Below are 24,429 nucleotides of genomic sequence, written 5' to 3'. Positions count from 1 at the left end.
TGTACTGACCTCGCCTTCTGGATGATAGCGGGGTGACCAGGCAGTGGCTCGGGTGGTTGTTGTCCTTGATCTTTTTGGCCTTCCTGTGACATCGGGTGGTTTAGGTGTCTTGGAGGGCAGGTAGTTTGCCCCCGTTGATGAGTTGTGCAGACCTCACTACCCTCTGGAGAGCCTTGCGGTTGTGGGCAGAGCAGTTGCCGTACCAGGCGGTGATACAGCCCGACAGGATGCTCTTGATTGTGCCAAATTTCCTCCTGAGTAGAGGTCGACCGATTTATGATTTTTCAATACCGATTATTGGATGACCAAAAAAAGCCTATATCGATTAATCGGTCGATTTTAAAAAAATATTTTTTATTTTTTTATATATATATTTTTTTTAATTTATTTATTTGTAATAATGACAATTACAACAATACTGAATGAACACTTTTATTTTAACTTAATATAATACATCAATAAAATCAATTTAGCCTCAAATAAATAATGAAACATGTTCAATTTGGTTTAAATAATGCAAAAACAAAGTGTTGGAGAAGAAAGTAAAAGTGCAATATGTGCCATGTAAAAAAGCTAACGTTTAAGTTCCTTGCTCAGAACATGAGAACATATGAAAGCTGGTGGTTCCTTTTAACATGAGTCTTCAATATTCCCAGGTAAGAAGTTTTAGGTTGTAGTTATTATAGGAATTATAGGACTATTTCTCTCTATACGATTTGTATTTCATATACCTTTGACTATTGGATGTTCTTATAGGCACTTTAGTATTGCCAGTGTAACAGTATGGCTTCCGTCCCTCTCCTCGCTCCTACCTGGGCTTGAACCAGGAACACATCGACAACAGCCACCCTCGAAGCATCGTTACCCATGCAGAGCAAGGGGAACAACCACTCCAAGTCTCAGAGCGAGTGACGTTTGAAACGCTATTAGCGCGCACCCGGCTAACTAGCTAGCTATTTCACATCGGTTACACCAGCCTCATCTTGGGAGTTGATAGGCTTGAAGTCATAAACAGCGCAATGCATTGCAAAGGGCTGCTGGCAAAACGCACGAAAGTGCTGTTTTGAATGAATGCTTATGAGCCTGCTGCTGCCTACCACCGCTCAGTCAGACTGCTCTATCAAATCATAGACTTAATTATAACATAATAACACACAGAAATACGAGCCTTAGGTCATTAATATGGTCGAATCCGGAAACTATCATCTCGAAAACAAAACGTTTTTCCTGTCAGTGAAATACGGAACCGTTCCGTATTTTATCTAACGGGTGGCATCCCTAAGTCTAAATATTCCTGTTACATTGCCCAACCTTCAATGTTATGTCATAATAATAACGTAAAATTCTGGCAAATTAGTTCGCAACGAGCCAGGCGGCTCAAACTGTTACATATACCCTGACTCTGTGTGCAATGAACGCTAGAGATGTGACACAATTTCATGTTAGCTGGCAATATTAACTAAATATGCAGGTTTAAAAATATATACTTGTTTATTGATTTTAAAGAAAGGCATTGATGTTTATGGTTAGGTACATTGGTGCAACGACAGTGCTTTTTTCGCAAATGCGCTTCTTAAATCAACACCCGTTTGGCGAAGTAGGCTATGATTCAATGATAAATTAACAGGCACCGCATCGATTATATGCAACGCAGGACACGTTAGATAAACTAGTAATATCATCAACCATGTGTAGTTAAAGGGTGATTATTCCAACTCTGAAAATGCTGCAGATCTGCCCGCAGACAAGGTAGGAACACATATCCCACACAGAAGAGGTGGATAGAATTCGACAGGTCAAGGTATCCTTCCTCCAGGAATCCCAGGTCCACAATAAATGTTGCTTTGTTCAATAAAGTTCATAATTTATGTCCAAATAACTCCATGTTGTTTGCGCGTTCAGTAAGCTACTCAAAATGTAGGACTCGCGAGGAAAATGTTACGACGAAAAGTAACAAAAAAAAGTTCTGTTTACGTTCGTTCAAACATGTCAAACGTTGTAAAGCATCAATCTTTAGGGCCTTTAGAACGTGAAAATTCAGTAATATTCCAACCGGACGATTCCATTGTCTTGAAAAACGTTTTGGAACAGAGCTACCACCTCACGTGATTGCGCACCAGTGAACTGATGTCCTTCCCTGGGTCACCAACTTCCCAGCCTTCTTGTTCGGTCTCTGTTCATCATAGACGCCTCAAACAACTTTCTAAAGACTGTTGACATCTAGTGGATGCCTTAGGAAGTGCAAAATGAACCCTAACTCACTGTGTTCGATTGGCAATGACTTGAAAAAACTACAGGCACCAGATTTTCATTTCCTGGCTGTATTTTTCTCAGGTTTTTGCCTGCCATATGAGTTCTGTTATACTCACAGACACCATTCAAACAGTTTTAGAAACTTCAGGGTGTTTTCTATCCAAATCTACTAATAATATGCAAATATTTGACTCTGGGCCCGAGTATTAGGCCGTTTACTCTGGGCACGCTTTTCATCCGAAATCGAAAATACTGCCCCCTATACCTTGACAGGTTAACACCAGACTGGTATTGTGGTTGTTCATTAGGTGATGGGAAATATGCAATATGTATACAAAATGATATATTTACCTTCTTTGAAAATCCATCTATACCGCCAAAGATGACAATGTTGTATCTTGGGAAAAAAGCATTGGAATTAAAAGTGATGTGTTTAACCTATTAACCTGCTTCATTGTTTACAGTTGAAGTCGGAAGTTTACATACACTTAGGTTGGAGTCATTAAAACTCGTTTTTCAACCGCTCCACAAATTTCTTGTTATCAAACTCTAGTTTTGGCAAGTCGGTTAGGACATCTACTTTGTGCATGACACAAGACATTTTTCCAACAATTGTAAACACATTATTTTACTTATAATTCACTGTATCACAATTCCAGTGGGTCATAAGTTTACATACACTAAGTTGACTGTGCCTTTAAATTCCAGAAAATGATGTTAGGGCTTTAGAAGCTTCTGATAGGCTAATTGACATAATTTGAGTCAATTGGAGGTGTACCTGTGGATGTATTTCAAGGTCTACCTTCAAACTCAGTGCCTCTTTGCTTGACATCATGGGAAAATGAAAAGAAATCAGCCAAGTTGTAGTCCTCCACAAGTTTGGTTTATCCTTGGGAGCAATTTCCAAACGCCTGAAGGTACCACGTTCGTCTGTACAACCAATAGTACGCAAGTATAAACACCACGCAGCCGTCATACCGCTCAGGAGGGAGACGTGTTCTGTCTCCTAGAGATGAATGTACGTTGGTGCGAAAAGTGCAAATCAATCCCAGAACAACAGCAAAGGACCTTGTGAAGATGCTGGAGGAAACAGGTACAAAAGTATCTATATCTACAGTAAAATGAGTCCTATATCAACATAACCTGAAAGGCCGCTCAGCAAGGAAGAAGCCACTGCTCCAAAACCGCCATAAGAAAGCCAGACTACGGTTTGCAACTGCACATGGGGACAAATATTGTACTTTTTGGAGAAATGTTCTCTGGTCTGATGAAACAAAAATAGAACTGTTTGGCCATAATGACCATCGTTATGTTTGGCGGAAAAAGGGGGAGGTTTGCAAGCCGAAGAACACCATCCCAACCGTGAAGCACGGGGGTGGCAGCATGATGTTGTGGGGGTGCTTTGCTGCAGGAGGTACTGGTGCACTTCACAAAATAGATGGCTTCATGAGGATGGAAAATGATGTGGATATATTGAAGCAACATCTCAAGACATCAGTCAGGAAGTTAGAGCTTGGTCGCAAATGTGTCTTCCAAATGGACAATGGCCCCAAGCATACAGCCAAAGCTGGGTCAAAATGTCTTAAGGACAACAAAGTCAAGGTATTGGAGTGGCCATCACAAAGCCCTGACCTCAATCCCATAAATTTGTGGGCAGAACTGAAAAAGCGTGTGCGAGCAAGGAGGCCTACAAACCTGACTGAGTTACACCAGCTCTAATTGAGTGTATGTAAACTTTTGACCCACTTGGGAATGTGATGAAAGAAATAAAAGCTGAAATAAATAATTCTCTATTATCCTGACATTTCACATTCTTAAAATAAAGTAGTGATCCTAACTAACCTAAGACAGGGAATTTTTACTTGGATTAAATGTCAGGAATTGTGAAAAACTGAGTTTTAATGTATTTGGCTTAGGTGTATGTAAACTTCCGACTTCAACTATATGTATTACCAACTCGAAGTTCATACATCATTGAAAATGTGTCTACGAATAAGTAACAATACAAAAGTTAAATTATCTTTATACATCTTAGTACCTAATCAATTTATGATTTGTATCAATTTGGACGGGAACAGGAACAGAGTATTTTTGCCGAGCTGTGCAACGAAGCTGGATCATTCTGGCAATAATACCTGCACCATCTACACGTTGCAAAGACTCCCTAACTCTTTGCCATTGTACACGATGGCCCATTGCTCTGAAATTTCCTTTGACCATTCTAAAGCCTGCATGGGGCATCCTTGCCTTAATGGCGCTGACTTTCTGGTCTAACTCTTCATCTGACATATCAGAATAGCATTCCCTGACAGACATATTGTGTTATTTCATCCTTCTGTAAAAATTGCTTTCAGAAAAGTTGACAAGTTTTGCTCTCGACAAAAGACACGTACTTCCATAGCCTATAACAATTTGCCTGTGAATAACCAGACCTCCATACAAACTTGCTCTGCAGAATTCTTGACGCCATATCCTTGCCAGCACGCCCACAAGCGAGCCACTCAGGCGCAGAATGATGCGAGGAACAAGATGGGAGTAACAACAATTTGTTGCAAGTTGGGGAGGGGGTCTAATAGCTGAACAATGGACTATTCAACCTTTACTAAAGTATAGTTTAATAGCCGAGCTAGGTGTGAACCCCACCACCTATCACAGACCAGGTTTGCCCTAACGACCAAGGGATAGCTTGCTACTCAATGTAATAAAGTCATGACTTTTAAATAAGTTACCTTACACATTATGTTGGCTGACAATTTGTTATCTACGCTGTCCTTACGTACCACAAAGCATATCATTACAGCAGTATGTACCTGTATGTTAGCTAGCTACCTAACGTTAGTAGTTATACATCAAACTTGCCAGTATATTAACTATAGGCTAACTACCCAATGTTTATTGACTTGATTATTCCAGTCATTCTTAGCTTAGTTAAATGACATAGTCGTTGTGCGTTGTCAATGGACATTCGGGTGCTTTCGTAAATTCGATCCTGATATCTACACCCATTTCAGAGCACTCTTGAGTGTACCAGAGCGCAGAATAATGCATTTACAAGCGCTCAACACCCATTGAATATGGCCGGTGTCAGTAAACGTCGGCAAAAAAGAGTAATTCAATTGTTTCCAGCAGCACAGTTAGTCACCATCGCTCTGGTTAACACAAACTGCCTAACCAGCTCTGCTAGGGCGAGTAAAATGGTCAGAGTGGTCTCATTTGTGTCTGGAAGTAGCTAGCAAGCTAGCCAACGTTAGCTTGGGTGCTTGACTGCCGTTGTAAGGCCAGAACGCTAAAATCAACCCTACTCCTCAGCCCGAACATCTAGTGTGCGCTCCAAGAGCGAAACGGTCTGAATTTACAAACGTACAATTTGACAACGCTCTGAATTTATGAGCGCAGGTACTCCAGATTGAATTGAAGAACACACCCAAGTCGAAAAATGTCTTACTAGTTATTTGTTATGCTAACAAGAAGCTAGCAAGAAGTTGCATACAGTAGCAACAGCATTGACTTCTGGTAGAGAAGGCAAAGGGCTAGTACGCTCAACTGAAAGTTCGGTTACACTACAATTAGGGTGTGGAAATGTTATGCCCCTTAGATATTCATTTAGAATCCTCCAATCACTTATGCTGTAGCCTACTCCCGACCGTCACGTTGTACAGCGCCATATTTGGACACATACTTATTCCAGGATTTTTCTTCATTTTTACTATTTTCTACATTGTAAAATAATAGTAAAGACATCAAAACTATGAAATAACACATATGGAATCAGTTAAGAACACATTCTTATTGACAAGGACACCCTACTCCTTCCTCTCCGTCGGGGAATTGAACCCCAGTCTCCCGCGTGCCCTCCCCGTCTCTGGTAATGCCAATAACACTAATTTGCATTAACAGAAAAAAATGGCTAACAATTAAATGACGTTCCACAGAATGCGCCGCAGTATGACACAACTTTTAAAGGAGTAACCACTGTACGGTCACTGTGGGGACGACGTCGCCGATGCACTTATTAATAAAGCCGGTGACTGAGGTGGTGTACTCCTCAATGCCATTGGATGAATCCCGGAACATATTCCAGTCTGTGCTAGCAAAACAGTCCTGTAGTGTAGCATCCGGGTCATCTGACCACTTCCGTATTGAGCGTGTTACTGGTACTTCCTGCGTTTAGGTTTTGTTTGTTCGCAGGAATCAGGAGGATAGAATTATGGTCAGATTTTCCTAATGGAGGGTGGGAGAGCTTTGTATGCATCACTGTGTGTGGAGTGAAGGTCTAGAGTGAGAAAAAAAAATTCTGGTTGCAAATGTGACAGTTAAGCAGCCCCATGGCACTGGAGTGTCTCTGTAGAACATGTTCTAAATAAACGTTGTGTGTTTGTGTATCTGCTATAGGAGGATACTACTGGGAGAGACTATAAACACCACAGTAATGTTGGTTGGATGACGCAATTGTTTTGGCGTTCTACTTTTTAAAGAACTTGCAGTATCTACTATAGAATAATTTCCAGGGGTTGCCTTACTATTGTTATGCCCTCTCACATAATGCCTCCAGCATGCATTTCCAGGTCTCTTTTCCTTAACTTACCTTTATCTACATAGCTCTATATGCACTCTACTTATTTGTATATAATAAACTCTGTTGTCCTTCACGAGCAGCACCATATCACCAAGTACAATTCAGTGTGTGTAAATGTCCTTGGTGAATGAAGGTGATTGTGATCTTCAGATGATGGTGGTTGTTGAGTGATGAGGCTGCTCCTGTCTTAGTACAGCAATGCTCCAAAGATACTATAGTGGCTAACACTGTGGTCCACTTCTTCCCCACGGCTCATTTTGGTTAGGCTGAGTCACTTCTGTGAAGATGAAGAGCTTCATCTATAATTGAAGTGAACTCTGCCTGTGTAGTCATTGCGCAGATGGGCCGGTCTGTTGTGTAGATTCCATGCATACAGTAGCATTTTTTATCTAAAAGATGACAAAGGGTAGATTATGAAGTCTTAGGAAACATTTTACATCCGCAAAACTGCCCTTGAGCTCGGCAAAAAATCTTGAATACTCACAATTATAATTTCTCGTGGTAAAATGTAAAACATTTTCTTGTATGATGAAAAAATGTGCTTAGAAGTGACCTTCTCTCTGTGTTGATCCTGTTCCTGGCATCAGAGAGGCCATTGTTCTGGGCAGCACAGACTTCACAGAGGAGGATGTGGAGCGCATCATGGAGGAGCTGGGGAAAGAGTACAAGGGAAACGCCTACCACCTCATGCACAAGAACTGTAACCACTTCTCCTCAGCCCTGTCGGAGGTAAGGGACGCTCTGAACATACCCACTCTCTCTCGCTCCCTCTCTCTCACCCACTCACGTACATATATTATTTATGCCCAAGCTCTCCTTAAGGAAAGACAAAGGCCTATATCCCTGCGTTGTCCAGGGTACGTCACAGTGGTCCACATAAGACAAGCATCCCCCCCAGCACTCCTCTTGTCACCAGGGCTGGGCTAGTGCATTCTAGGTCAGGGTGCCTGGATGTAGTGCCACTTTGCTCTGACGTTGAACCTGCCAGGTGCCTGGTCCAGCCTAGAACAGTCTCACAAAGAGCAGAGAAGGAGAATCCCCCACCTCCCACGGGACAGACGACAAATATCTCAACCTGTGTTTGTTCAGTGCATTGAGTAGAAGCCAAGCAATATGAGTTTATAAGTACAGTGTTAGAGCAGATTGGTGGAGCGGGTGAGTAATGAGTATGATTACACCCAGCATCTGTGTGGCAGACAGGGATTAGAGAGCTCTGCTACAAGCCCAGACACACTGCCCCAGCTGCCAGGCCTGTCATACACCACTGACAGAAACTCCTCCTGACTCATACACCTACATTTGCAAATACAACACACACGCCTACTAGCAAACACCTACAGACACACTCATTCTCACACACATGCATGCTCACACAATGCATAGGTTCAGGTTACCCCTGGAGACGGGGGCTCTTCCCTTCTCTGGGCTTTGGTCTCATGCTTACTAAAGTAACATCCTCCTTGGAAGAGAAATGAAGCTTACCATAACATTTGCTCTGTGCTATTTTACAATGTGACTGTGTGAATAGAATTCCTTGCATAGTTAAATGTTTTCTTTTTTTTCTACTGTATTATTGACTGTATGTTTGTTTATTCCATTGTGTAACTCTGTTTATGTGTCGAATTGCTATACTTTATCTTGGCCAGGTCGCAGTTGCAAATGAGAACTTGTTCTCAACTAGCCTACCTGGTTAAATAAAGGTGAAATAAAATAAAAATTAAATGATTTCCTCAGAGAACCCAATGTAATCAACCCAAATTGTTCTGAGAGAGGAAGTTAGGCTAATTGTCAATTCTTACCAAGCATTCTGCCTTCTCCCATCATTTACACCCCTTGGTCTTGTTGATTCCCATCTTTATAATGAAACACTGCACTAATGCAGTGGATATTCACTTCTGTGGTGGTTCCTGTCTGTTAGGGGCCATCTTGAGCTGTGAAGTATGTGTGAGTGTGTTTCCTGGGGACGGCGAAGAGGGAGGTAACTAATACTCCAGATAGTCTTTGATGTCTCTGACACTGATAATGTCTCTGCATTTGGAAGGCAAATGAAGTGGGCCTGATGACACTCTAAATAAGAACATATTTACAGTGAAACCAGCTCCTCCTCCTCCTGAAGTGTTGAAACACTCAGTTACCTCATTGTCTTGTTAACACTTCTACAACCACACACGTCTAGTATGACAATGTATGGCTATATTGTGTAGACTGAGTCAGAGCGTTGTTTCTAGTCATTTACAATTCCCCCCCCCCAAAAAATGATGTGTTTAATGTAAGCAAATCATTATTCAAGATGTATCTATGCATAGCCTAGATATGTACTCTTGTTGTAGAGTCCTCTCCCTATTGGATGATATAATTGTTCAGGAATAGAATGGGAATGTCCTCCCCCGGTCTGCCTCAGGCATACAGCGCTTCTCTCCCTTCCTTGTTGTGTGGGAAGTATCTGTTTGACAGTTTCATTTTCTGCCAGCCTGATTTGCTCCTGGGATTATGCACGTTTGCTCCACAGTGAAGGAATCTGTGAGAGAGAATTTGGAATGGGATTAGCTCTGCAAAGTCCACCACAGATCCCCATCTCTATGTGTGACAGTTATTTATTTCAGACCTGTAAGGTTTCTGTACTGAAATCCTACATCCAGAATGGTAGCCTGTAATTGTCTTTTTCTCTATGTGGTCTATTTTAGGTGATCTTTTGTAAAAATTAAGATACTGTATGGGAGAACACAGCATTCCTACTGAAACGGATTACTCAACCGTGGAGAATCAGTCCACTGATTGGTGGCCTAGTTCTCATGGGAAGCCTATATAGACATATGTATGTCTGTCATTGGTAGCCTACATCAAGCCTCAAGAGCAATGTCTTGCCTTTTCATGTGAAATGTAGGCAAAGACTAACAACCTCACAATCACATTGTGCAGTTGAGAACATGAATGTCACTGCTCACAAGGATGTTAACCCATGCACAATTGAAGCCCATCATAGCAGGCTTGTTTGTGGCATTAAGGCTATTTTATAGCTCCGTCCCATCAGGCCAGGGCCTCCAGAATGATTCTCCTCCTCTATGCCTCAGTGCTGCTGCTGTTATCACACTTGGTTTGTTTTTCACAGCCAGAGGCTTTTCCCATCCAAGACCGGGTTTTTCCCAAATGGAATAATTCAATTTGATGTCAGGAGGACTAAAGATAAACATCTACAGCTAATACCGCTTTGAAAGAAAGGGCAATTTGTGTTTCTCTGCATTTACTGGGTCAGTTGTTTGGTGTTCGCTTTGGACCACAAGGTTTGAAAATAGTGTTTTTATGGTTGCACTATTTTCACAGGAAATATATTTTTATTGTGATGTGAGAAATTCTAAGAATGTCATAGGTGTTAGAGAAGTGATAGGGGACAGATAACAATTCAACACAGATGTCTTTGTCAGAGTCTCGAACAGAAGTAAACTCGTCCATTCACTGGGGTGATAAAATGAATGGTCCTGGCTAGTGTCAATTAATGAAGTCATTACATTGTAATGATGTCCGTACTTAGCAAGACGATACAGACACACTATTTTCACATTGAAATAGCACCCAGTCCATCAGATGAATAAGGGTCCAATTGAATACAGTCTAGTGCAGTTCATTCTAATACCTCAAGGACCATTAGCTCTATCCTGCGTAGCAGGGCCAAATGCCTTACCGCTAAGTGTCATCAGATCCATTTCCAGTAAGGCCCAGTACTCTAGTATCAGTGCTGTATGTCTCACTGTTCTACTCTGCACTCTTCCTGTCTGTCCATCAGATCCTGTGTGGCAGGGAGATCCCGCGCTGGGTGAACCGGCTGGCCTACTTCAGCTCCTGTGTGCCCTTCCTGCAGAGCTGCCTTCCCAAGGAGTGGCTGACCCCGGCCGCCCTGCAGTCCAGCGTCAGCCAGGAACTGCAGGGGGAGCTGGAGGAGGCAGAGGACGCCTCCGCCTCTCTGGCCTCCATGAGCTCCATGCCTTCCCCCTCCCTCTCCTCTCCTTCTCCCTCCAGGCTGCCCAGAGTTCCCCGACATCAGCCACGCCGATAGGACTAGTCTCAGGGTTCACCATCGCCTTCAGTGACAGGCTCCGGCAGGGCCCCCCCACATGGACAGGCTTACTGTACTGTACACCACTCTGCCAATAGACACTACCCCAAACCCAACCCACCCCCTACCCACCGCCCCTGCCTACTGCGCTCCTGATGAGACTTGCCATCCACCAGCTGCATTGAAGTCCCGCCTACACTGACTTGACTGGCAGCCTTGAGGTAATGGCTACAGGCTCAGAGTACTGTTGTTTTACACCATAGAAAAACAACATTCAGATCATGTTTTGTGTCATTTCTTCATTTTCTTGGCCTTTATTTTATATACTCAGGACTCTAAAAAAATATTTTATATGTTTTGCTTCTTTTGCTTTTCTGACACTTTTCTGATCACTCTATATAGCATTTTTAATCCTCTTTTGTTTACAACCTGTTTGTGTGTGTATGTTTTACGATTACCGAGAAGCTACCACCTGGGCCAAACTCCTCCACACTTTTCTTAAAACACACACAGCTGATGTCTACCCCCGTGGCAGCTGTGCCTGAAGATTTTTACTGTACCTGCTCGTTGAGCTCTGCACTGTTTCTCTATAGTTGACCTGTTTCTCTCTTTGTGAAGCAGCGGACTCCTTCTTAACCTACAATAACTAACTTACTTTAGATGTTTTCCACTGTTTTTAGAGTATTCTGTGTAACTGAAAAGATTTGTATCCCATTTTAAAGTTATTAAAGAAAATATATGACGTAAATTGTTGTTTTAATGAGTTATAAACTAAAGGTATTCTCCCTACTGAGCATGGTGCTGATGTCAGTATAGCTTAATTACATTTCTAATGGCCAGGAGGGAGTCAGCCTATTTGTATGTGGACTCCCTCCTCCTCCATCTGGGCTGCTGCTGTTGCACTTGACTGCAGTAACATCTCTGTGACGGAAATCTGATTGCCCTCCATTGTTTGGGATTGTACTTGGCACGTACCTATGGCTATTGAACAACACTCAACTTGTATTAACATGAGTTTTCCTGTTGAAGTAGCAGTTGTTACCCAAACAGGATATTTTCCCACAGTATATGAAGGCTCCAGACTGATTTAATGTTAGCAAAGAGACACTGTAGATTTCCCACCATTCATGACTCCAAAAAAAACTACATTCAAGCTTACTGTATTTTCTCTCAAGATGATAAATGTTCTGTGAAACTGACCAACATGCTCAGGATGTGCTACCTCAATGGGGATTTTCATGGAACTTTGTCAAATGTAGAAGTTCTGGAAAAGTGAGCTGTCCTTCATAACTCCAAAGCCCTATGGCATTTAGAGCTAACTACTAAATGTAATCCTTAATATTTACTCACTGTGCCTTTTTGACGCTAGATACGCAATCCTGTTTGCCAGAATTTTCCATTTGGAATGAGGTAGCTTAGATTGTCAGACCACCAGGTCCTTGATCGGTTGCTGGCAGTGTCAACTCTTCTCATTCAGATCTCTGTGTTGACATGTTTTCACCAGCCAAGGCACCAAAGGACCAAGTCCCCTAGATCTACTCTGTGGTGGTGACGTGAGTGACACACCGCAGATATATCTGTCATCTGCCTTTTCCCCTGGAAGTCCTGTTTCTGTTACACCTCTGAGGTGTGATGACCCCTAGTGGCTAGTGAACACATTGCTCTGTGGAGTTTAAATGAAAAATATCTCCATGAACAGTGCTCTCTGTAGCATCACTTTATTGAATGATGAGGATGAATCTATTGAAATTGATCTATCAAAGTCAAACAACCATTTAAAAATTATTCCTAAGCACCATTGTAACAGGAGAGGACGATTATTATTTGAATTGATTTATAGTCAAAGGCGGGTCTCGGTGACCGTCTCTGACAGAGTAACCACAGTCTGTGTCTCTGGCTGCCTGCTCAGCTTATTTTTACAGCAAAGTAAGGACTCCACTACCTCTCTGGGGCCCTTAGTCATGAAGATGTAGAGGAACGGGTCCACTAGAGGACTCAGATACAGCAACAGATTGGCAATCAGCCCTAAGTAGCGTACTTCCTCCTTCAACGACTCGAGCAGAATGTTCAGAATGAAGGGAAGAAACAGCACGGTATAATTGGTCAGGATTGCAGCCTGTATACCCACAGACCTTTTTTTCTCCGCTGTAGAAGTTGACCTGAAACATAGCAACGCTCTCCACGAGTCGAGGAAGAAAAACAACAGAAAAGGGAAGGGAGTGAGAAGGGCCACTGCAAACCAGAACAAGTATTTAAACACTGCGAGGGCCAGAACAGCGGAGGGCGCTCCCCACATAGCCAGGGAGATGATGGAGGACTGTTTAAGCTTGCTGCAGCAGCCGTAGCACTGGGGGTACGCCACCAGCAGGTGTCGCTCTTGTGCAATGCAAACCATAAAAGTAATGTTGGATATGATGCCAAAATAAAAGATCAGGGTAGCAGTGTCAGCCGATAGGATACTCCCAGTGGCAGCCTGTGGTCTTCCAATGAAACTGAAAATGTCTGAAACAAGAAGGCTGATGACATGGACAGGAACAGGGTTGGGACCCTTGACCAGGTTCTTCATTGTGTAAATGGCCAATCCAATGGCAGGTAGCCCAACGGCAAAGGTTATCCAGCCAATGACCTCAGCAACACGGTCAAAAGTAGTGTCAGTGTTGTTTGTGTTGTTATTAACAGACCCTATATTCATATCTTTATCCATGGGGTTCTGGTCATTTGAGGTGGTTTCTGATATATTTTTGTGGTGTTTAGTTGCATTTACCGGTATAGTCATTTTGTGACCGTGTCCTCATCTTTCACACACTAGAATGACAGCAACAGGAAGAATGTATTAAATACCTTTAGAAGGAGTATGCGTACAACATTTTAAATATCACATTTGTTTAGTCTGTCAGTGACAGCCTTTAGTACATTCTAGGCTACAAACAGCACAGGCATTCTCCCAATAACACTTCTATGTCTCTCTACTTGTCTTCTTTATTAAGACCATGGTCTAACCGTTGCTTAAAGGCTACTCACATATTTCCGTCTCGTGTTCATGGATATTTTAGATTTAAAATGTTTCCTGAATTCCATTCATCCCCATAGCATTTAGATCCTTTGGTATTGCCTCCCCCTGCCAAAAATAGACAGAGATAATCCATGGCCTTACCTGAAGTAGCTTTGGAGAGAACCGCATGGAAAGAGCGTTGTGAGTTCCTCCTCAGTGTGTTTTACCTTGCTGTTGATGGGTGAACGTCAATTACTGTACCTGGATGATCCCCACAGTAGACGATGCGTCTGGTACCAGGTCCGTGCTATGGATTGGATTGATTTGCTTTTGGCTTTTTTATATAAATGTTTTATTGGTGCTGAATGGCATGGTAACTTATCTTCCTAGAACTGCTAGATAAGCGGTTTCACAGAAGCAATACAGACTCACATTTCCCTATGTTCCAGTTGAGCTATGCTGATGGTAATGAAAAGAGTCAATTTGCATTTTGTACTTTGCTCAGTCTATAAGCCAGGGCCTAGTTCCTCCTAACAGACACTGATGTCATTTAAACACATTCCTGGAACACATCAATTAATCTTAAAGAAGCTCAGTCATCCTAACCAACAACACTCAAGAGTGGTTGAACTCATGAACTTCCCTGTCAAAGAACTACAGTACCAATCAAAAGTTTGGACACACCTACTCATTCAAGGGGTTTTCTTAATTTTTTTTAAATGTTCTACATCGTAGAGTTATAGTGACGACATCAAAACTATGAAATAACCCTAACCCTAACCCTGGAATGCTTTTCCAACAGTCTTGAAGGAGTTCCCACATATGTTGAGCACTTGTTGGCTGTTTTTCCTTCACTCTTCGGTCCAACTCATCCCAAATTGGGTTTAGGTTAGGTGATTGTGGAGGCCAGGTCATCTGATGCAGCACTCCATCACTCTCTTTGGTCAAATAGCCTTTACACAGCCTGGAGATGTGTTGGGTCATTGTCCTGTTGAAAAACAAATGATAGTCCCACTAAGCACAAACCAGACGGGATGGCGTATCGCTGTAGAAGGATATGGTAGCCATGCTATTTAAGAGGGCCATGAATTTAAAATAAATCAGTGTCACCAGCAAAGCACCATCACACCACCTCCATGCTTCACGGTGGGAACCACACATGCGGAGATCATGCGTTCACCTACTCTGCATCTCACAAAGACACAGCGTTTAGAACCAAAAATCTCAAATTTGGATTTCCAATGGTATAATGTCCATTGCTCGTGTTTCTTGGCCCAAGCAGGACTCTTCTTATTTTTGGTGTCCTTCAGTGGTGGTTTCTTTGCAGAAATTCGACCATGAAGGCCTGACACTGAAGCATGTATTTGGGCTGCAATTTCTGAGGCTGGTAACTCTAATGAACTTATCCTCTGCAACACAGGTAACTCTGGGTCTTCCTTTCCTGTGGCGGTCCTCATGAGAGCCAGTTTCATCAAAGCGCTTGATGATTTTTGCGACTGCACTTGAAGAAACTTTCAAAGTTCTTGAGATTTTCTGTATTGACTGACCTTCATGTCTTAAAGTAATGGTGACTGTCGTTTCTCTTTGCTTATATGAGCTGTTCTTGACATCTTGGTATTTAACCAAATAGGACTATCTTCTGTATACCACCCCTAACTTGTCACAACACAACTGATTGGTTCAAACGCATTAAGAAGGAAAGAAATTCCACAAATTAACTTTTAACAAGGCACACCTGTCAATTGAAATGCATTCCAGGTGACTACCCCATGAAGCTGGTTGAGAGAATGCCAAGAGTGTGCAAAGTTGTCATCAAGGCAAAGGGTGGCTACTTTGAAGAATCTCAAATATAAAAGATTTATTTAATACATTTTTTTTGGTTACTACATGATTCTATATGTGTTCTTTCATAGTTTTGATGTCATCCATATTATTCTACAATGTAGAAAATAGTAAAAATGAAGAAAAACCCTTCTCCAAACTTTTTACAGGTACTGTATGTGAGCCCACAATTTCAACATTAGTGACAAGGAAGTAATTTTTCTGAAGTATTTGCACAATATTTAGTTTGTTGCATTTGTGTGTGACGGCGGACTGCACGTTTCATCATTGTCTCAACATATTGGTTTTAAGTCTGATGGACCTAGACATTGTGACTGACCTATAAAAGTATGGTGGAATATCACTAGTAAGTTTTTTTGTTTTATTCTCAAGTAGCTGCCTGTACTACAACACATCAAGTCTGTGAATATAAAACTAACAGCTTCTTCACCCAAAATGGTGTATGCATATTATAAGATGTGTGCATGAAGTGTATTATGTTATACGTCAGATGTAATATTCCTGTTGTCATTCTGAAATACAGTGAAGTAGAAACTTAGTGTGGAATGGATTAGGTTTGGGGTCTTTTAACCACTGTTATTAATGTCATATGATCTCCCTGGCCAATCAGCTATCGAAGACTGACAAATGCTGTACTAACACAAATTGTGCAATGACATTTGACATCCTGGAGTGGTGGACTTCCTGTCTCACAGTATTTAAGGCTCAGATGTACATGCTGTATTGTCACTGGGTGTGCACCGTGAGAATCTGTGAGTATCTGTGCCGTAAAAAAAGTTACTGGACTATTTTTTTGCGTGTTTCTAACTTGTATTTACACTTCCTGATAATTTGTTGATTTGATAGGAGCTACAAGACAAACGCCAATTAATCGAAATTAACCTCCAGGTAAGACCATACCGTAGAATCCACATGGTTGCTAAAGGGCTATTTGAATTTTGCTTGTGCTACACATGTTAAACACTGAAATGCGCAGTGATGACTTAGTTTTTCTTATTTTTTTCTATTATATGATATTCATAAAAAACGTAATAATGGCTCAATTGATTAGTTAATTGCATAAAAAGAGACGTTTAAGGTATCCTAACATTTACACATTGTAAGAATGTTAATGTCCATAGACATTGCACTTTGACAGGTCATTTTGTATTACATGTTCAGTTTTACAAAAAATACGCAGAACGTAGAACTATATTGAGCATACTTCCTGTTTCTTTTGAAGGGAATTGCTTTTAGATTTTGAGTAAAGATGCATATTGCAGCTCAAAACTAGACCTATTTTAAAGAATCATGACCGGGATCTTAATGTTATAGAGTAAAACACCAGCTATTTCACTTTTTTTCTTAGTGTAGGCCCAGCAGGAAAATATTAAGGACCTTGAACTTGGAGTCTGAAGAACCCTGCCATTCCCTAGTTCCTGCAACAACAAGCACCATCAAGGATGGACGCAAGCCTCTGCAATATTTCGGATGACATCGCATCAAATAGCAGCCTCGTTGAAACCATTGTACAGTGGACAACATTCTCCATTGGTTTTCCTCTGATCTGTCTGTCCATTTATGCCATGTACTTCCTGATCAGAGCTGATCACATCGCTCCAGTCTATGTTATCAACCTTCTTATTGCAGATCTCATTCAGATTTGCATGAGGCCAATCATACTGTCTGTTTCCTGGAAATTTATAGCAACAATGATTGAATTCTTTGGTATCAGTGCAAGCGTTGGTTTCATGGTATGTGTTGCTCTCGAGAGATATCTTGTGATTGCATTTCCTCTCTGGTACCGTTTTCGCCGTAACATCAAATACTCGCTCATAGTGTCCTCCTTTATCTGGGTGGTTCCTTTCATCCAAATCTACATGTTTCACCTCACACCGACTTCTGAGATTTCACTTATTTTGTTTGCAGTTAGCCTCCTCATACCCTTTCCACTGCTTGTATTCTTCCTTGTGGGCACGTTGAAAGCTCTGTCCGTCTCCATCTCTGTGCCAGCTGTCGAACAGAGACGGATTATTGGTACCCTGGCCCTTGTGCTGGGCAATTACACAGTCCTGTTCCTACCCCTCATCATACAATATCTGATATCAGCGGTAACATGCCAAAAGGATGTGATGATTGGGACAATCTTTGAGAGTTTCAGCCCCCTTGTGGATCCTCTACTCTATGTGTTCATGAGAAAGGGAGCTAAGGACACTCTGGCCTTCCCCTGCTTCGACAAGCTCATGGGTGACCAGGAGCAGAGTCAGGTCACAAACACTATGACCATAACTGATAGTGGAGTAGAAGGCTCCAGGTAGGACAGGTCCAGGATAATGGACTGTAGCTGTATGATTCACTATGTATAACTCCTATAAACTCCTTGTTAAAATTATCAGATCTAAACGTTGTCAAAAAAGCGGTGAATTGGGAGCTTTAACCTTGTTCTTTTCTTTGTTAAAATTATACCTTACGGGCCTCCCGAGTGGCGCAGTGGTCTACGGCACTGCATCGCATTGCTTTAGGCGTCACTACAGACCCAGGTTTGATTCCAGGCTGTGTCATAACCGGCCGTGACCGGGAGTCCCATGGGGCGGCACACAGTTGTCCCAGCATTGTCCAGGTTAAGGGAGGGTTTGGCCAGGGGGATTTACTTGGCTCATCACGCTCTAGCGACTCCTTGTGGCGGCCCGGGCGCCTGCACGCCGACTTCGGTCGCCAGTGAATGGTGTTTCCTCCGACACATTGGTGCAGCTGGCTTCCGGGTGTGTTAAGGAGTGCGGTTTGGCCGGTCATGTTTCGGAGGATGCATGACTCGACCTTTGCCTCTCCCAAGCCCGTTGGGGAGTTGCAGCAATGAGACAAGATCGCAATTGGATATCACAAAATTGGGGAGGAAAAAGGGGGTTCCATTTTTTTTTTAAATAAACCTACTTTACTTTTATTGTTGTAGTTAAAATGTGAAGAGTACGTGCCTTGCTTGTTAATATACAATGCATAACATACTGTATTGTACACAGCCCTATTCTGCATTGCACTATCTTTGTTTGGCTTGTATTGCAGCTTTTCAGAAAAATATGGACTTATTTCCTTCAATAAATTGATAATGTGGATATTTGAGATCGCTCTTTCTCCTCTTTTGTTCCCATTCTCTCCCGGAGGCCCTCTAAAAAGAGGACACTGAAAGTGGTCAGAGTTGGAGCCAGTTTATTCAGATCCCAATATGAGTACAAGTACATTCACATACAACCTACAAGCCCATGTCTGTAGTACCTATGAAATTTGAGTTCAGTTTGAGTTCCCCATACATTGGGCCTACATGTCATTACATGGGCGGGTGTAATATAACATGTCATTACATAGGCAGGCATGTTGGCTGACATGTCACCACATGTTACCATCCATTAGTGCTCTTTGGGTAATGCAGAAGTCTGGCAGCAGGCTCTCGATGGTACAGTCAGAAGTGTCCATGTTACAGAGGCTGCAGTCACAGCTCAGAGCCACAGGGTAGGTGACATGAGGGTCCACCCAAGGGGGACAGTCAGGTAGGCGGATCGTTTCATAGTGGACGTCCCGGTAGGTGCACACATGCTGGTACACGGTGGAAAATGGGCTCTTGAAAACCGGCTCCTGGTAAATAAATACACAGGAGAAAAGGTAAATGTAGGTCAATGTTTTCTTTTGTTTTTACGCATTAGGGTTGTTTCTAGTATTTGATACGCAATTATGAAGAACACAGTGACAAATTAAGGAAGTTATGGCCTAGCTAAATAAGATAATACTAACCACTGCATAGTACATTCAGATGATACTAAACCACTAAATACATTGTACCTTGGTGACGCAGTGGCCACTGCAGATAGGGGTTTGAATGACTAAGCACGTTGGGCAGCCTTCCTTCTCGAGAGACACAGTCTGGTTGATGGGCTGACAGGGCTGCATGAGAGACCCCTCAACAGGTTCCAGGAGAATGCACAGGAACAGGGAGATCAAGGTGCCTACATGAAGACCTAACATCCTGAAAGAGAGCCTAAGTGAAAACAAATGATTTTCTCTGAATTTAGAAATGGTACAGTTTAAATTGCTTATTATTCGCAAATTGTTGTAATAACTATATATAACAGTAAGAGAAGTCTGATCAATATAGGTTTACCTGAAGGTCTAAAAGGGTTCAGCAGGCAGCAGAAAGTTGTGTCCTGATGGGCAGTGTGTTTGGGCATTTATACAGTGGAGGAGGTTAGTATCCAGGGTTGGATGCTCAGCTCATGATTTCTCCCCCTTCACAACAACCTTGAATAAAATCCCATGTTGGTAACAGAATGGATTACTTTGACACAATGACTTCCTCCTGCCCTCTACTTTGCACAGTTTAGACTTCTGCATGTGGACGATGACATTGCATCAAAATATTAATTCATTAGACACCCTAATCCCTCAAGGGTTGATGGCTTTATAGGGTCAGATTGACATAATTGTCATAGATTTAGATCCCTGCTGTACACAGGAAGGACATGTTTTGATGTTAATGCTGCACATGTTATCAAGGTCCAAGCAAGTACATTTTGTTGAGATAGAATATCATTGACAGGATTAACAGTATTAATCACACACTTGTTCATTGGGACAACTGGGATAGCCATTTTAGTTATTCTGTGAATTGCCCACTGTTGGATATTGCTCAAGGTTTTGGTAAAAAATGCTATATCCGTTTGAAAGAATTATGACATATAAAAAACAGTCAATATATCAAATACATTTTTGAAAGCATAGCTTATTTTTCTATAAATAATTCTGTGTCAGCAATACTTGGAGAAAATCTTCCCGGAACACAAAAGCTTTTGACCACTGTTTCCTTTTATGAACTCGTGGGTTAATTTCTAACGAACCTACTAGTGCGCATGCTCAGTGTCCAGTGTGATTATGAAAGTAAATACAGGCGATGCTGAAGGTAAATTCCTCATAACATGGTCAATCTAATGCCATAATGGCCGGTGAAGAGGAGAGTGACAAAAAGAAGGTAAGTGTCCTAGACAATGTCATTCAGAAAACATTATCTGTGACAATGCTAAGTTGGCTAGCAGCAACTCAGTTGTTGAAGGTCAAGAATATTATTGGTGGTGATGTCGCTACAGTAGATGTCTAGTTTGCTTAAGTAGGTAGCTAGCTAACGGTAGTGTGCTATAGCTGATTATGTGTTAATTCATGACATTTTTAACTAGCTAGCTACCCCTCTTTCGTGTCTTCTAGCTAACAGTATGAATGTAATATCATGTGATGCTTGATACAAGTTGTAAACCGTGATTAATTGTATCTCAGTAATTCTCTGCTTATTCTCTGTGTAGTTTAATCTCCCATAATGTGTTTCATATACCGTATGCCATTTAGGGTTTCAAGGTGCTGGGTATTCTGGACGTTCAAAACACACCTTGTGCCAGAGAGGCTCTTCTACATGGATCTGGGGGATCCCTGGCTGCTGGCCTTTTGCACTTTTTGGCCACAAGTAAATTTGTTTTCCCTGCAGATTCACTGGCATACATCAATGATTTGTTTGTTTGAGTGTAATCTCAGAACCCATAACCTAATCTTGTGCCAGATACATGTAACTCTGTCTTGAGCGATTTGTTTGGGTGAAATCTAATCTACTGTCCATTAATATGAGCATAGTAAGAATATCATATTACTTCTGTCATAGGTTTCTCCATAGATGATATATTATATTGACAAGATAGCCGAGTGACTGCTCTAACAATGGAAGTTGCCTCGTGCATCCACATACAGTACCAGTCAAAAGTTTGGACACACCTACTCATTCAAGTTTTATTTTTAAATTATTATTATTATTTTTTTTACATTTTAGAATAATTGTAAAGACATCAACTATGAAAGAACAAATATGGAATCATGTAGTAACCAAAAAAGTGTTAAAAAAGTATTTAATGTTTTCGTTTCTTCAAAGTAGCCACCCTTTGCCTTGATGACAGCTTTGCACACTCTTGGCATTCTATCAACCAGCTTCATGAGGTAGTCACCTGGAATGCATTTCAATTAACAGCTGTGTCAGAAGTTAATTGGTGGAATTTCTTTCCTTTTTAATGTGTTTGAGCCAATCAGTTGTGTTGTGACAAAGTAGGGTTGGTATACAGAAGATAGCCCTATTTGGTAAAAGACCAAGTCCATATTATGGAAAGAACAACTCAAATAAGCAAAGAGAAACGACAGTCCATCATTACTTTAAGACATGAACGTCAGTCAAAAACCATCAAGCGCAATGATGAAACTGGCTCCCATGAGGACCGCCACAGGAACGGAAGACCCAGAGTTACTTCTGCTGCAGAGGATAAGTTCATTAGAGTTAACTGCACCTCAGATTGCAGCCCAAATAAATGCTTTCGAGTTCAAGTAACAGACAGATCTCAACATCAACTGTTCAGAGGAGACTGTGTGACTCAGGCCTTCATGGTCAAATTGCTGCAAAGAAACCACTACTAAAGGACACCAACAAGAAGAAGACTTCCTTGCGCCAAAGAAACACGAGCAATGGACATTAGACCGGTGGAAATCTGTCCTTTGGTCTGAGGAGTCCAAATTTGAGATTTTTGGTTCCAACCCCCCGTGTCTTTGTGAGATGCAGAGTATGTGAACGGATGATCTCTGCATGTGTAGTTCCCACGATGAAGCATGGAAGAGGAGGCGTGATGGTGTGGGGTTGCTTTGCTGGTGACAGTGTCTGAAATGTATTTAGAATTCAAGGCACACTTAACCAGCATGGCTACCACAGCATTCTGCAGCGATACGCCATTCCATCTGGTTTGCGCTTAGTCCCACTATCATTTGTATTTCAACAGGACATTGACCCAACACACCTCCAGGCTGTGTAAGGGCTATTTGACCAAGGAGAGTGATGGAGTGCTGCATCAGATGACCTGGCCTCCACAATCACCTGACCTCAACCTAATTGAGATGGGATGAGTTGGACCGCAGATGAAGGAAAAGCAGCCAACCAAGTGCTCAGCATATGTGGGAACTCCTTCAAGACTGTTGGAAAAGCATTCCAGGTGAAGCTGGTTGAGTAAAATGCCAGGAGTGTGCTAAGCTGTCATCAAGCTATTTGAAGAATCTAAAATATATTTTGATTTGTAGAACACTTTTTTTGGTTACTACGTGATTCTATATGTGTTCTTTCATAGTTTTGATGTCTTCACTATTATTCTACAATGTATAAAATAGTAAAAATAAAGAAAAAACCTTGAATGAGTAGGTGTGTCCAAACTTTTGACTGGTATTATGAAACTTATTTTCAATCAAATAAGCCTCATGTAATTCAACACTCTCTCATAGACCTCCAAACAAAAAAGGGCTTATCTCACAAGGACAGATTTTGGGCAGAGTAAATCCTCTCCTTCACCTCTTCCTCTATGGCTTCTCACAGTATTTCTCAGTTTCTTACACATGCCTTTTAATTTGTCATTCACAGGTCGAGTGAAGCGGTCCTTTGACATAGGTTTTGCAGGATTCATGCTTACCACACTGGGATCATGGTAGGTTTTGAAGTCAGTGTTGAGGATTTATAAGCTTAGCCTACTTGTTGGCTAGTTGATGTCCATTAAAAGCGAGAATCCTTATTTGCTTTTTCCATTCTTACAAATTAATGATATAGACCCACTGATTCTTGAAATATAAGATTGTTTACAAACATTGGACTAAAACAATGTAAACACACTGTATAGCCTCAAAACATGGTTAAAACTATACTTTTGCGGTCCTTGCATCCATAGCTCTGTCTGTGAATTTGAGAGTGATTACTTTTCTCCAGGCCCATACTTCTGCTTTTTACCAAAACACAGGCGGGGTGGCAAGTTTGTTATTGTCTCATGTTAGAATATTTATTCAGCATATTCATGAGATGTTCTCATCTATTTGTGTAGTACAACAACCCCTATGCAGCCTTTGCAGCCTATACCCCATGGCAGCCTATACCCCTATGCAGCCAATATGGGCTATACCCCTATGCAGCCAATACAGCTTACACCCCTATGAAGCATATACCCCTATACAGCCTATACCCCTATGCAGGTCCCTATGTATTAACTGATGGTCTATTTCTGCTGGTGCTCTCAGGTTCTACTGTAGAATTACCAATGCCCAGCTCCGTATGCAGCAAAGGTTGATCCAGGATGGCATCAAGAACAAGGTCATGTATGAAGGCACGAGTTTGGACACCGTCAGTAAACCAAAAGAGCAGGAGCCTTGCCCTTCATGTCCTTGAAATGATTACGTGATCCTGTCGTCAAATCATTGATTCTTTCACACACCCTTGACTGCAGTTCACAATGTCCACAGCCTTTAAATGTTCTTCTATTTTTCTGTCTTATTGGATCATGTTGTCAGGCATGGTTTGTCTGACAGATGTTATTTCTATGTAAAATATTCTGTAACAAGTGTTGTTTTTGTGCTCAATGGTGGATCTATTCATAATTATTTAAGAGATGATTGGTTGTGCGCTGAATAAATATTGATTGACTTTCTGTACTGTGTTATGCCTTTTGGTAGGCCGTCTATGTAAATTAGAATGTCTTCTTAACCTGTTGTGGTATAGGGGGCAGTATTTTCACGGCCCGATAAAGAACGTACCCGATTTAATCTGGTTACCACTCCTGCCCAGAAACTAGAATATGCATATAATTAGTATATTTGGATAGAAAACACTCTAAAGTTTCTAAAACTGTTTGAATGGTGTCT

At 41.6% G+C, this 24,429-nt stretch overlaps 5 protein-coding genes across 10 annotated transcripts in view; 3 read left to right on the top strand and 2 right to left on the bottom strand.

Annotated features, from left to right (window-relative positions):
* desi2 (desumoylating isopeptidase 2) overlaps nucleotides 1-11,628 on the top strand; it is a 58,022-nt gene extending 46,394 nt beyond the window's left edge. For all 3 annotated transcript variants that reach the window (XM_029765191.1, XM_029765192.1, XM_029765194.1), the window contains 2 exons: nucleotides 7,417-7,558; nucleotides 10,611-11,628. In XM_029765191.1, coding sequence (XP_029621051.1) covers nucleotides 7,417-7,558; nucleotides 10,611-10,880 — 412 coding nt within the window. In that variant the 3' untranslated portion in view covers nucleotides 10,881-11,628. The remainder of the gene's footprint in view (nucleotides 1-7,416; nucleotides 7,559-10,610) is intronic.
* A 954-nt stretch (nucleotides 11,629-12,582) lies between these two features.
* Nucleotides 12,583-14,563, bottom strand: LOC115201504 (proteinase-activated receptor 1-like). Its single transcript, XM_029765190.1, has 2 exons — nucleotides 14,035-14,563; nucleotides 12,583-13,685 (listed from the first exon to the last, which is right to left on the bottom strand). Exon 2 carries the CDS (start codon nucleotides 13,654-13,656, stop codon nucleotides 12,721-12,723), a length of 936 nt encoding a protein of 311 aa, XP_029621050.1. The 5' UTR covers nucleotides 13,657-13,685; nucleotides 14,035-14,563; the 3' UTR covers nucleotides 12,583-12,720.
* A 1,271-nt stretch (nucleotides 14,564-15,834) lies between these two features.
* On the top strand, nucleotides 15,835-18,810 carry LOC115201501 (G-protein coupled receptor 4-like). Of its 3 annotated transcripts, XM_029765185.1 has the most exons (4): nucleotides 15,835-16,060; nucleotides 16,325-16,466; nucleotides 16,561-16,602; nucleotides 17,063-18,810. In XM_029765185.1, the coding sequence occupies exon 4, from the start codon at nucleotides 17,157-17,159 to the stop codon at nucleotides 18,009-18,011; it is 855 nt and encodes a 284-aa protein (XP_029621045.1). In that variant the 5' UTR covers nucleotides 15,835-16,060; nucleotides 16,325-16,466; nucleotides 16,561-16,602; nucleotides 17,063-17,156; the 3' UTR covers nucleotides 18,012-18,810. The 3 variants fall into 3 exon arrangements, with proteins under 3 accessions (XP_029621045.1, XP_029621046.1, XP_029621043.1); XM_029765186.1 differs by having other exon boundaries at nucleotides 15,835-16,466; nucleotides 17,068-18,810; XM_029765183.1 differs by having other exon boundaries at nucleotides 15,835-16,466.
* Nucleotides 18,811-18,880: 70 nt separating this feature from the next.
* Nucleotides 18,881-20,646, bottom strand: LOC115201502 (gonadotropin subunit beta-2). Of its 2 annotated transcripts, none has more exons than XM_029765187.1 (3): nucleotides 19,844-20,646; nucleotides 19,525-19,720; nucleotides 18,881-19,320 (listed from the first exon to the last, which is right to left on the bottom strand). In XM_029765187.1, the coding sequence occupies exons 2-3, from the start codon at nucleotides 19,705-19,707 to the stop codon at nucleotides 19,075-19,077; spliced, it is 429 nt and encodes a 142-aa protein (XP_029621047.1). In that variant the 5' UTR covers nucleotides 19,708-19,720; nucleotides 19,844-20,646; the 3' UTR covers nucleotides 18,881-19,074. The 2 variants fall into 2 exon arrangements, with proteins under 2 accessions (XP_029621047.1, XP_029621048.1); XM_029765188.1 differs by having other exon boundaries at nucleotides 19,525-19,708.
* LOC115201503 (cytochrome c oxidase assembly protein COX20, mitochondrial) lies at nucleotides 20,568-24,215 on the top strand. The gene is made up of 4 exons (XM_029765189.1): nucleotides 20,568-20,707; nucleotides 21,076-21,190; nucleotides 23,165-23,228; nucleotides 23,809-24,215. The coding sequence occupies exons 1-4, from the start codon at nucleotides 20,675-20,677 to the stop codon at nucleotides 23,954-23,956; spliced, it is 360 nt and encodes a 119-aa protein (XP_029621049.1). The 5' UTR covers nucleotides 20,568-20,674; the 3' UTR covers nucleotides 23,957-24,215.
* Nucleotides 24,216-24,429: the final 214 nt, after the last annotated feature.

Source organism: Salmo trutta, chromosome 10, assembly GCF_901001165.1.
Source record: "Salmo trutta chromosome 10, fSalTru1.1, whole genome shotgun sequence".
NCBI lineage: Eukaryota > Metazoa > Chordata > Actinopteri > Salmoniformes > Salmonidae > Salmo > Salmo trutta.
The sequence above is the reverse complement of the archived record's forward strand: the minus strand, read 5'-3'. Positions and strand labels throughout refer to the sequence as shown.